This window comes from Mesoplodon densirostris, chromosome 10, assembly GCF_025265405.1.
Source record: "Mesoplodon densirostris isolate mMesDen1 chromosome 10, mMesDen1 primary haplotype, whole genome shotgun sequence".
NCBI classification, from domain to species: Eukaryota; Metazoa; Chordata; class Mammalia; order Artiodactyla; family Ziphiidae; genus Mesoplodon; species Mesoplodon densirostris.
In genome coordinates, this window is record NC_082670.1 from 88692843 (window position 1) to 88705555 (window position 12713).

General features: G+C 39.6%; 1 protein-coding gene across 2 annotated transcripts in view; it reads right to left on the reverse strand.

The window, feature by feature from the left end:
- Positions 1–242: 242 nt before the first annotated feature.
- Positions 243–12713, reverse strand: part of EOGT (EGF domain specific O-linked N-acetylglucosamine transferase) — a 34767-nt gene continuing 22296 nt past the window's right edge. For both annotated transcript variants that reach the window (XM_060110619.1, XM_060110620.1), the window contains 8 exons: positions 12362–12454; positions 11942–12013; positions 11709–11795; positions 11117–11185; positions 8257–8318; positions 5823–5942; positions 1347–1449; positions 243–763 (listed from right to left, as the gene is read on the reverse strand). In XM_060110619.1, coding sequence (XP_059966602.1) covers positions 617–763; positions 1347–1449; positions 5823–5942; positions 8257–8318; positions 11117–11185; positions 11709–11795; positions 11942–12013; positions 12362–12454 — 753 coding nt within the window. In that variant the 3' untranslated portion in view covers positions 243–616. The remainder of the gene's footprint in view (positions 764–1346; positions 1450–5822; positions 5943–8256; positions 8319–11116; positions 11186–11708; positions 11796–11941; positions 12014–12361; positions 12455–12713) is intronic.

Genomic DNA, 12713 nt, shown 5'->3' on the forward strand with positions numbered 1-12713 from the left:
ATACAACAGAGAATTCAGCAGGAGTTAGTTTAGACTCTGATACAGTTAAACAGATCTGTTTGTAATACTGTTTAATCTATAACACGAGCCTATAGCTTGGTACTGAGAACCACAACTGTGTGTGTGTGTGTGTGTGTGTGTGTGTTTGCATGTTTTCCTTTCCTACTACAAACAGTGCTGTGAACAAATCATGGCAAATAAATGAGTTGTGAATTTGCTCAAATATATCATTAACAAGTTGGAATCCTCTTGAATGACGAGCTCATGGTATTCTATAAAAACATTTACAAATTCTAAAGCTAAGAAAGTTGCAAACTTTGGTATCCCTAAGAAAAAAGCTCAATTACGGCAGTGAGCCCAGGCCCAATTTCTGAACTATAAAAAGTAAAGTTTTCAGTGCAAAAAGAGTATCTTGATAAATAGCAATGACATAACAATCACATGAAACAGTTAAGACTATAAAACATATAAGTAATACCGTGAAGGCATGTTTTGGTATTAAAAAAAGGTACTTTGGAGCTAGGAGAAAACAGGCTGTTTTACCTATTTAACTGTGAGGTGAGTCTGGGTGGAGGACCGTTTAAACACTCCCTTTTGGCAAAAAGACTCAACACATTTATAGCTCATCATGTTTTTTCTTAAATGGCCACTTCGGGTGTTGCAATACGTGGTCTGCAGCCTGAAGGACAAGGTACATAAATTCTTCTACATCAAAAGAGTAGTTGGTAAACTTTGGATGTTCCCCCAGAGTTGGGTGGTGGCCCTGCAAAAACGAAGCAAAAGACAAATTTGTAAGGTGTTGAGGATGTGGTTTTCTGAACAAGAAGAAAGTTATTTTACTTTGGCCAAAGGAACTATTTTTAGTTTATGCTCTACATCAGAGGTTGGCAAATTTTTTCAGTAACAGGCCAGATAACATATATTTTCAGCTCCATGGACCACAAAGTCTCCACCACAATTATTCAGCCCTGCCAATGAAGTGCTCAAGCAGCCACAGACAACATATAAACAGAGGAGCAGGACCATGTCCCAATAAAACTTTATTTATAAAAACAACTGGAGGGCCAGATTTAGCCCACTGGTCTGTAGTTTCCTGATCCTGTCTCTAAATAATTTAATAGATCTCTCTAGGCCCAAATTTCATGAAGTTCTCTTTTCCACATAAAGAGAGACAGTAATTAATTTCTCCTTTCCCCCAGTTTGCAAATATAAAGCATAACAACTCACGATTCCAGAGAAGAACCATTTTATCTTTGGATTGAAGTTCAAAGATAGTTTGTCACGTTAACCAGACACTTTAAACCAATTAAAAAGAAAACAGGATGAGTTTTGTCCTTGAACTTTACCTTATCTTGAGGAAATACTTTGCTCTGCCTTCGCCAAGTGATGTAGTGGACGCCTCTCAGCCTGGCCAGGTCCAAGTAACAGCGTTCATCTCCACAGTTGTATCTAAAACACAAGGGCATCCACACATGGGGCTTTTGCCTGGGATTGCTGGCCAATACGCAATTCTCTGGGGAGAAAGTTCATCTCCCAAATATGTTCTTACAAAAGGTTTTATAAACGGTAAACAAGAGTGAGAGAGATTCGTGTTCATAGCAGCAGCGTTCACAATAGCCGAAAGGTACAAATGACCTGAATGTCTACCAACTGATGAATGGATAAATAAAATGTGGTATATCCATACAAGGAATAATTATTGACAATAAAAAGGAATGAGTACTGATCCATGCTACAACATGGATGAACCTTGAAAACATGATGCTAAGTGAAAGAAGCCAGTCATAAAAGCCCACATATGGTATGATTCCACTTATGTGAAATGTCCATAATAGACAAATCTATAGAGACAGAAAGTAGATTCGTGGTTTCCAGGGGCTGGGAGGAGGATGGAATGAGAGTAACTGCTGAAGAGTACTGAGTTTCTTTGGGGGGATAATGAAAATTTTATAAAATTATGGTGGTGGCAACAATCAGAGAAGAAAAAGAAATAAAAGGAATCCAAATCGGAAAAGAAGAAGTAAAGCTGTCACTGTTTGCAGTTGACATGATACTATACATAGAGAATCCCAAAGATGCTACCAGAAAACTACTAGAGCTAACCAATGAATTTGGTAAAGTAGCAGGATATAAAATTAATGCACAGAAATCTCTGGCATTCCTATACACTAATGATGAAAAATCTGAAAGTGAAATTAAGAAAACACTCCCATTTACCACTGCAACAAAAAGAATAAAATACCTAGGAATAAACCTACCTAAGGAGACAAAAGACCTGTATGCAGAAAATTATAAGACACTGATGAAAGAAATTAAAGATGATACAAATAGATGGAGAGATATACCATGTTCTTGGATTGGAAGAATCAACATTGTGAAAATGACTCTACTACCCAAAGCAATCTACAGATTCAATGCAATCCCTATCAAACCACCAATGGCATTTTTCACAGAACTAGAAAAAAAAATTTCACAATTTGTATGGAAACACAAAAGACCCCGAATAGCCAAAGCAATCTTGAGAACAAAAAATGGAGCTGGAGGAATCAGGCTCCCTGACTTCAGACTATAATACAAAGCTATGGTAATCAAGACAGTATGGTACTGGCACAAAAACAGAAATATAGATCAATGGAACAGGATAGAAAGCCCAGAGATAAACCCACGCACATATGGTCACCTTATCTTTGATAAAGGAGGCAAGAATGTACAATGGAGAAAAGACAGCCTCTTCAATAAGTGGTGGTGGGAAAACTGGACAGGTACACGTAAAAGTATGAGATTAGAACACTCCCAAACACCATACACAAAAATAAGCTCAAAATGGATTAAAGACCTAAATGTAAGGCCAGAAACTATCAAACTCTCAGAGGAAAACATAGGCAGAACACTCTATGACATAAATCACAGCAAGATCCTTTTGGACCCACCTCCTAGAAAAATGGAAATAAAACCAAAAATAAACAAATGGGATCTAATGAAACTTAAAAGCTTTTGCACAGCAAAGGAAACCATAAACAAGACGAAAAGACAACTCTCAGAATGGGAGCAAATATTTGCAAATGAAGCAACTGACAAAGGATTAATCTCCAAAATGTATAAGCAGCTCATGCAGCTCAATAACAAAAAAACAAACAACCCAATCCAAAAATGGGGAGAAGACCTAAATAGACATTTCTCCAAAGAAGATATACAGATTGCCAACAAACACATGAAAGAATGCTCAACATCATTAATCATTAGAGAAATGCAAATCAAAACTACAATGAGAAAAATTAAAAAAAAAAAACTACAATGAGATATCATCTCACACCAGTCAGAATGGCCATCATCAAAAAGTCTAGAAACAATAAATGCTGGAGAGGGTGTGGAGAAAAGGGAACACTCTTGCACTGCTGGTGGGAATGTAAATTGATACAGCCACTATGGAGAACAGTATGGAGGTTCCTTAAAAAACTACAAATAGAACTACCATACGACCCAGCAATCCCACTCCTGGGCATATACCCCAAGGAAACCATAATTCAAAAAGAGTCATGTACCAAAATGTTCATTGCAGCTCTATTTACAATAGCCAGGAGATGGAAGTAACCTAAGTGTCCATCACCGGATGAATGGATAAAGAAGATGTGGCACATATATACAATGGAATATTACTCAGCCATAAAAAGAAATGAAATTGAGTTATTTGTAGTGAGGTGGAGGGACCTAGAGTCTGTCATACAGAGTGAAGTAAGTCAGAAAGAGAAAAACAAATACCGTATGCTAACACATATATATGGAATCTAAGAAAAAAAAAAAAAGGTCATGAAGAACCTAGGGGTAAGACGGGAATAAAGACACAGACCTACTAGAGAATGGACTTGAGGATATGGGGAGGGGGAAGGGTAAGCTATGACAAAGTGAGAGAGTGGCATGGACATATATACACTTCCAAACATAAAATAGATAGCTAGTGGGAAGCAGCCGCATAGCACAGGGAGATCAGCTCGGCGCTGGGTGACCACCTAGAAGGGTGGGATAGGGAGGTGGGAGGGAGGGAGACGCAAGAGGGAAGAGATATGGGAACATATGTATATGTATAACTGATTCACTTTGTTATAAAGCAGAAACTAACAAACCATTGTAAAGCAATTATACTACAATAAAGATGTTAAAAAAAAAGTTATGGTGGTGGTTGCACAACTCTGTCAATATATTAAAACCACTGAATTATACGATTTAAATGAGTGAATTGTATGCTGTGTAAATTATGTCCCAATAAAACCGTTTATAGAAACACACACACACAATAGAGTGGGAGAGATTATTTTTAAAATGTTCCCATAACTAAATTATCTTAACTTTCCAAAAGCAGAATCGGATTAAAGAATGGAGGGGACCTTTATCAATAGGACTGTGAACTTGATATTAACTCCTAATACCCCTATCTTTGTACATATGAACGTGGCCTTGGGGTAGGTAACATATCCTCCAAAGCAGAAATTGATCCCAGGTCTGTTGACCTCCAAGGCCTGAGATTTCTCAACGACATTTCTTTCCCTCCTTTCTTCCCTCCCTTCCTCTCTGGAAGAAATGAAGAATTGAAATAGAATCTACAATTATCTGGCTATTTCTCTAACATATATATATATTTTAAAATGTTTTTCAGGCTGTTGGAAGTTCATGACAACTTTTTTCTAATTAGTCTCTCATTTAAATGCCAAGTCAAGTCATTTTTAAAATGCGACCATAAAATCAAAATATTTAGATGCAAGGAGGGGAAATCAGCTAACAGTAATCACTACTGGTATCCAGAGTAGAATTATTAAAGGAGAGAAGTCCATGTCTCCATAACCAACCACCGAGTTAAAGGAACACTCTGGGAAAATTACTTTCCCCTTGAGGCCTCAGTCTCCCTGTGTATGGAATCAGTGAGCACTAGGCAAAGTGGTGGGCTTATGTTTTGGAGCTGTGCTCTTCACCAGGCATACAGGTACTCAAACTCTCTATCTCTCTTTTTTTAATTGTGGTAGAAAACACATGACATACAATTTACCATCTTAACCACTTATAAGTGTACAGTTCAGGGGTAAGTATACCTTATTGTTATGTGACCAATCTCCAGAATGCTTTCATTTTGCAAAAGTGAAACTCTGTCCCCATTAAACACTAAGTCCCCGTTCACATCTCCCCTCAGTTCCTGGCAACCGCTCTTGTACTGTCTCTATGAATCTGACTACTCTATGTACCTCATATAAGTGAAATCATACGGTATTTGTGCTTTTGAGAGTAACTTATTTCACGTAACATAATGTCCTCAAGGTTCATCCCTGTCATATAGCATGAGATAGGATTTCTTTATTTTTTAAAGCTGAATAATATTCTATTGGATGTGTGTGTATCACATTTTGTTTATCCACTCAACAGTCAGTGGACAACTGAGTTGCCTCCACCTCTTGGCTAATGGAAAAACGCAGCTATGAACGTGGGTGGGCAACACACAGGTTCTCTCTTAACACAATAATTACACTGATTGCAGGGAGATGCTTTCAGTTTGACAGGAACACAGAAATGCACTCAGAGGAAGGAAACCGTAGACTCACATCTCCCGAATCCTGCTGAGATGGGGAAGGAAAGAGATATTTGCTTGCTAAGGGCAATGGCAGGCTGCAGATGTCACATTTTTAGTTTTAGGTCTTTTTTTCTTTTTAGATGCCTACATGATGTGGCTTCTTTGTAATGATTAAATAGTAAGCCTTTTGATGCTCTGAATGAAAGCCTCAGCTGGCAGAAAAAGCATTATCAGCTGCCTCAGTGTAAAACTGTCCCCAAACACTTACAGTTCAAACACAGCAGCCCAGTCTGGAAGGAAAAGTAAATGGGTAAGACCAGCTCCATGCATTCCAATAAATATGTCCGTGTTATGTGTGATCCTTAGCTGCTCTAAAAACCCAAGTTCCCTGTGAACATAAAGAACAACAAAAGAAAAAAGGGGAGGAGAGGGAAGGTATTAAGTTCAGTAAGTTCATGATTCATGGTAACAGCATTCATACAAGTATCTTTCCCAATTTAAAGCACATTCTGCCATGATATTTTTTTGCCAATTTCAAATCTACTCCAGAAATTAACAACTTAATTCCTTAATAACATTTTCTCTAAGTTAAGCTCACTTTTTTTTAAACTTACATTTTCTTATTTTAGAAGAAAACTTTTATACCTGTCTTAAATGGAAAACCAGTAACTCATGACGTGAACAAAACTGTAAAAATAGACATAATGAAACTAAAAAGCATTCTTCCAATCTAGGTAGATAACATTGCAAGGCAGAGCTCTGAGCCTGAGGCTTGCTCCCTCTTTATGAAAAATGAAATCAGCAAGCATTAAAGTGATGTTATGATATATTTGCACCAAATTGAAAACTATTTCCTTAAAATCATATAGGAATTTTTAAAAAATAAAATAAATTCTTCCTTGTGTGATTTGAGTCATTCAGTTACCATCTGGGTACTCCTAAGATTGTCTTGGATGCCATGAGGGTATATTCCTGTCTTTGTGGATTTATGAGGGATAAATCCACCATTTTATGCACCTTGGGACTGTAAAAGTAGTCTTTGAATTCAAGACACTAAAAGATGTGCAAACTCTGAACCGAAAGTCAGTGAGGCTGGGAAGAAACGATGGACAGAGGCTAACACTCTGAATAAACATAATGGAATCCGATCTCCCAGTCCCACCCACTCAAAGTGAAGAAAAATAAATAGATCCGCTGGCATCTAAGAAGGGAAAGCAAATTTCCTCTTAATCAGCTTCACCTCTTTAAAGAGCTTCCTCTCCCAGCAGAACAGAAACCCCACACTCTGCACAAGGGAAGGGAGACAAAGACACCAAGTGTGTCTCACACGAGGTACACGTGCCTCAGTTTCTCCAGGAATGCCAACCGATACCGAGGCAAGGAGGGGCGTTCGTCCGGGGGAATATATCCGTGGAGTTATTATTTCTGGGAAAGGCCCGAAGATCAGGACTCACAAACCTCGATGCTGTTAGGTTACTACTGTGTCCCTCCCATTGGCAAGGTCTGAATTTACTGTCACTCTTCCTTCATCTGGGAAACCCCTACGTATTCTTCAAAGCCAGTCAGCAACACAGCCTCAGAGGTGCCCCCCCCCCAGTTCTTTCATCCTGACCCCGCGCCCTCTTCTACCTCCACATTTTTCCTCAGGTGGCAATGAGGGGAGTCACCGTGGTGAAGTGTCACCCGTCCAATAGGAATAGCTTCGCCAACCTCACAAGACTCTCAGAAGAGGAAGATGAGACACAGCTAGGGAAGCGTAAGAGTAAGTCTCAACAAATGACAGCTGTTCTTGCAACTGCTATTTATTCATACTCAGTGTCTGAGGTCCTCAAGACAAGAGCCATGCTTCCTGCATAACTGCATTCCTACTGCAAAGCCTGGTGACCGGCCCATGGCAGGTACCTGATAAAGATGTGTTGTATAAATGAACAAATGTATAATGAATGAGGTGCAAAACTCCCACACTTACCAATAAGTTTAAACCTAGCTGTGTCAGGCACCCTATGCTTGTATATGTATACTTTTTTTTTTACACAGAACAAAACTGTTTGGAAAAGAAGACTATGATTGTGGGGGGGCAAAGGAGGGAGAGAAAAGCTTTCACTTTCCTTTGGAACTTTTCTATATTGCTTGACCTTTTCTACCAGGAACATGTATTATCTTTACAGTATTATTGTTTTCATGTCAACACGGGTTACCTAGACAGTAAATGATAGGCAGATTCTGTCTTTCCAAGCTGTTTACTTGTATCAGAATTTTAAAAGAAATGTAATATTTAAAAAGATTTTTAGAAGCCTCATATTATTTGATGAACCTCAAATTATTCCCTTAATTATTCCCATCTTGTAGGTCAGAAGTTGAAACCCAGCAGCTAGCAGGCAAATGAAGCCTACAACATTTTTTTCTAATTCGGAATTAGTTGCCGACTTTTAGAAATTCAGAAATTTCAAATGAAAATCAGGATGCATCACTTCTCTTTAAAAAAGGGATGGTGCGGCAACATCAGGCCCCTCACAGCTGAAGAGCGTCCGCCCCCTACACCCGGGGTCCTCACCTGCCCATTTCATTTACAGATGGTGTCTGCTTGGCCCTTCCAGGTCTACATGCGCCAACAACTCCCATTCGCAAAGTCCTTCCTCTCCCCCATTAACTCATCAAAGCCAAAGACGACAGTGTCTGCCCAAGAGTGGGTTATTACTTACTTATACTTATAATCGACAATCTGGACCTCAAAGGTAGATACCGTTTTCAGTGCATTTACAAGCTGGGAAAATAAGAGAAACCTTTAGAATTTCTTTTCCTTCTTTCTCTTCTGTTTCACTTACCTTGGAGTCCCCAAATTTTTATTTTTCATACCCAGTATTTTCCAAGCATTAAATATCCTTCAGGTCTATTGTGTTTAACCCTTAACTGAGTTCAAGTGCAGGCTCCACGCCTGCATTTTAGGGAGGATACGCTACCTCCCTAAAACTCTGCTCTGAGTTGCTATGAGGCTGCGGGGTGACAATTCATAAGAGCAAAGGGCTTCACATAGACGCACATGAAGTGTTAGCTATGGTTATTCCAATAGTTAGTCCCTCAACTTTCAACATATATTCGTTGGGTACCTACTTTGTTCCAGAACTTTCTTCCTACCCATTATCTCATTTCAGACAAACCCCTAGTGCTTTGGGACCTCATCCACCAAAAATACTAAATTCCGGGCAGAAAAACATTTTCAACATCTCTATGCAGGAAAACAACTATACTTTTAGTGAAGAGAAAACAACAAAGCACAATTAATCGATCATCAAATGCATCGCCATGGTTCTCTATGTCCCTCACAATTCTAATCTTGAAGTAGGGCAGGACTGCATGAACCATCATTTAATGAGAGCATCTGGGTTTTGCTATCTATTCACGAGCCAAGCAAAAGAGAAAGGTGCTTTCTGCCTGGGAGCTGCCTCTCCAAGAGACGCCAATCCTGGGAGGAAAGCAGCCAGTTGGGCGCTCTTTGGCTTGGTATTGGAGCTGAATTACCAAATCCCACCTTTGGGCAAGAGCATCTGGGTGAGCTGCGCAGCTGGATCTGAAAACGTAGATGGCTGTAGTGTAGCACCCACTGATGTTACCCTTCCACTGGACTTCTTTCCAGCAGCCGAGGCTGTTCCTCAGCCTGCCCCTTCCCGATGGACCGGGAGGCAAGGTGGGTCAGTCTCCTCCAAGGTCAAATTGTGTTAGAGCAGTGGAGCGCTCTGCTGAAGAAGCAGGCTCAGACCCTGACGAACTTGGCTCACCCCTCATTACTCTGCTCATTAGCTGGGTGACCTTGGGCGTGTTTTTTAACCTATAAGCCTCAGTGTCCTTGTCCAGAATAGAGAATAATAATAAAATACCTATATTTTCGGTTTGCTGGGAAAGTTGCAGTACAGGCATGGGGAGCACATAGCAATATACTTGGTACATAATTGCAGCCAATACCTGTTACCTCTATCGATACATACTATTGATCTGCCTGCTAATGAGGCTTCTCACCTGTCTACCCCAACATTGCATTACGTGATACTTTTATTTCCAGGTGTTTAAAACACACATACATACACTGTTCATTTCTTCCATCCACACAGCTCACAATCAATGCCTCATTACACCATACGTTCATGTCCTCCATAATCCATATGCATCTTGAGAGGAGATGCTAATTACATAATTTGGATCAGCCTGTTAGGCATCCAAATTAATCTGTGTGAAACATTTTACCCATCAAAACCTGCCCCCAGTTGCCCTCCCATCTCAAGTCCACTGAACTGCTTAAGCTAAAAGCCCAGGAGTTCACGCTTGATTCTCACTACCTCTCCTGGCTGTACCTGAGGCTATAACTGTACATTCCCACAATAAGTATCATAGGCTTTATCTCCAAGATATATCCTGAAACCACTTATTTTGTCATCCCTAGTGTCACCCCCTTCATCTAAACTCTTATCGGGACAACAGCTCTTAATCAATCTCCCCACTCCTACCCTTGCAGCCAGAGTCATTTACAAATAAATAAGTCCGTTTCATCTCTCTCTCTCTGTCTTCATTTTCTATTTGCTGCTGTGACAAATTACTACAGACTTATCATCTTAAAACAACACAATTTATCCTCTTATGGTTCTGTAGGATAGAAGTCCTACACAATGAGATAGAAGCCTCACTGGGATGAAATCAAGGTGTAGGCAGAGCTGCACCCCTTCTGGAGTCTCTAGGGGAGAATCCTTGCCTTTTCCAGCTTCTAGAGGCCATCCACATTCGAGTAAACCTTACTATTTTTTTTTTTTCTTTTTGCGGTATGCGGGCCTCTCACCGTTGTGGCCTCTCCCGTTGCGGAGCACAGGCTCCGGACGCGCAGGCCCAGCGGCCATGGCTCACGGGCCCAGCCGCTCCGCGGCATATGGGATCCTCCCAGACCGGGGCACGAACCCGCATCCCCTGCATCGGCAGGCGGACTCTCAACCACTGCGCCACCAGGGAGGCCCTAAACCTTACTATTGCAAGGACATCGTCCAGTCATGCTGTTGTAGGGAGGCTTCCATGGTGCTCTCCTTGAGATTAAGTATAATTTATGAATTGATGTTGTTGAAATGAGTCAGGGAGGCTAAGAGGTGAACAATTTCTATGACACCCATGAAAAGGATGGAGACTTTTCCAACTTAATCTGCTGCTGGATGCCACAGTCCTGCCACAGTCCATCAGCCATCTCCCCACAGATACTCTCCCATTGTTTTGCTGCTAGTTTGCCCAGAGACAAAAAATTTGGCAATCCATAGCAGCAAAGGCAGGACTCAGGCAGTTTTGTCTCTGTTTCCACATTGAGGTGGTGCAGATGAATGTCTACAGTAAGGCAAAGCTCATTCAGCAATGGATGGTTTCATGACTTGCAGTAGAAATCCAATAAATAAACTGGGCACAGCCATCAGACTTTTCTAAAAGCTAATAATTTCAAATCAAAGCATTTAGTATGATGTGAAAAAAATAAAGCACATCAGTCATAGGAAGTGAAATTCAATATGACGCTATTAAAAATGCATCCCCAAAACTAACCTCATTTTGGTTGAGTATTTTCCGGTATTCTGTGCTCCGTGCGAGAATGGTGACTCGAATTTTTCCATCCTGTGGAAAAGGCAAAATAATGCTGTGTATGCCTGGACAGATAAATGAACAACTGAACTTAAAATGTGATTTTCACCGAGAGATGAAACTCAATAAGGACACTTTTATGAAACTTTTTTTTTTTTTTTTTTTGGCCTGATTTCTTCACAGTTCTCTCAGGGGATAAAAATGCATCCACTTTAGCCACAGAAGGCAAAACCCGTTCATTACACTACTTCCTTCTGGTTGGTTGGGTGGATTTGGGGGCAGAGTTTATGTGGGCTGGGTAGGGGTTTGGGGAAGGATGAAGAGATATAGGGAAAAGAAAAGGAAAAGAAAAAGAGAAAAAAACACATTCTTCCACTATCTCTTAGTTTATCGAAATTTCCTCGGTTGTTGACATCTGATTTCAAATCACTCCAGGTCAGAAAACAACCCAGAAAACACTGTCTGCTGATGATCTCCTTTTTCTACAAAGCTGGTATTGATTTTTATTCGGGGTGGAAAGTCAAGACCACCTCAGAACCCATAATGTAGTCATTACCTTGGGACCCTCTTGTGTGATGTTCAGTCTGTGCAGTACATGCTGAGAAAATGCCCGGAATAATCCAGTATTTTGACAGCCAGATATCTAAAATAAAAAAATATTTCCTATTACAATTAATAATATCTGCATTACTATTTAAGATGTTCTCAAGTTATATGTAAGTGTTATCTTAAAATCCATCAAGAATAAATTCTCTGAATAGGAATGTTAACCACAGATGACATGCTTACCAGAGGGGTATTATAGAACAGCCCGTATCTCATCCGGGGGAGTAAGGAAAAAATAGCTTCTTTAAAACATACCTAAGAATGAAGATATTTTAAAAGGTAAGAGAACATAGTTTGCACCCTTCACACCAAAACAGCACTAATAATTACAGAAAATAATTTAATTAATCTTTATTTTGCATCAAAATATTTTGCATAGCCAATTATTTCACTCAAGTGAAATTCATATTCTTGAAAAAGTTATGAACAAAAGGTTTTAAAAGCTACATGGTTAATAACCATGATGATTCTAGTTATTACAAAAGAAACTGAGTTAGAAATCAAAGGTAATAGCTCATAGAAACTCAGATTAAATATTTATTTGATGAGTGAGTCATCTGTAATGACAGTTATTTACAGACATTTCAGTAAAGTTTCCAGTACCCTTTTAGAATCGTAAGTTTTCAAATGTATAACATCATAATCAGTAAATGCTTTCCATGTATCGGAGAACAGGTCACCATATCCATAGGAGCTCTGAAAATGGAAACAAAATAAGTTAGGGAATTTGGCTAAACTTGGCTTTTCAAAAATGTGAGAAAATACCTGAATTAGTTTCTTAGTATTAAGAACCAGCAATCTGAAATAAGCTCATAAAATCCACAGAAAAAAAATGGATTTCCATCTTGGGCCTGAGCAAGTCCCTAATCTGATGTAATATCATCAGAAATAATCACCACAATTATAATCTTAGTTTTCCATCCTAGCCCTTTTTATTCTCATGTCCTTAAAACTG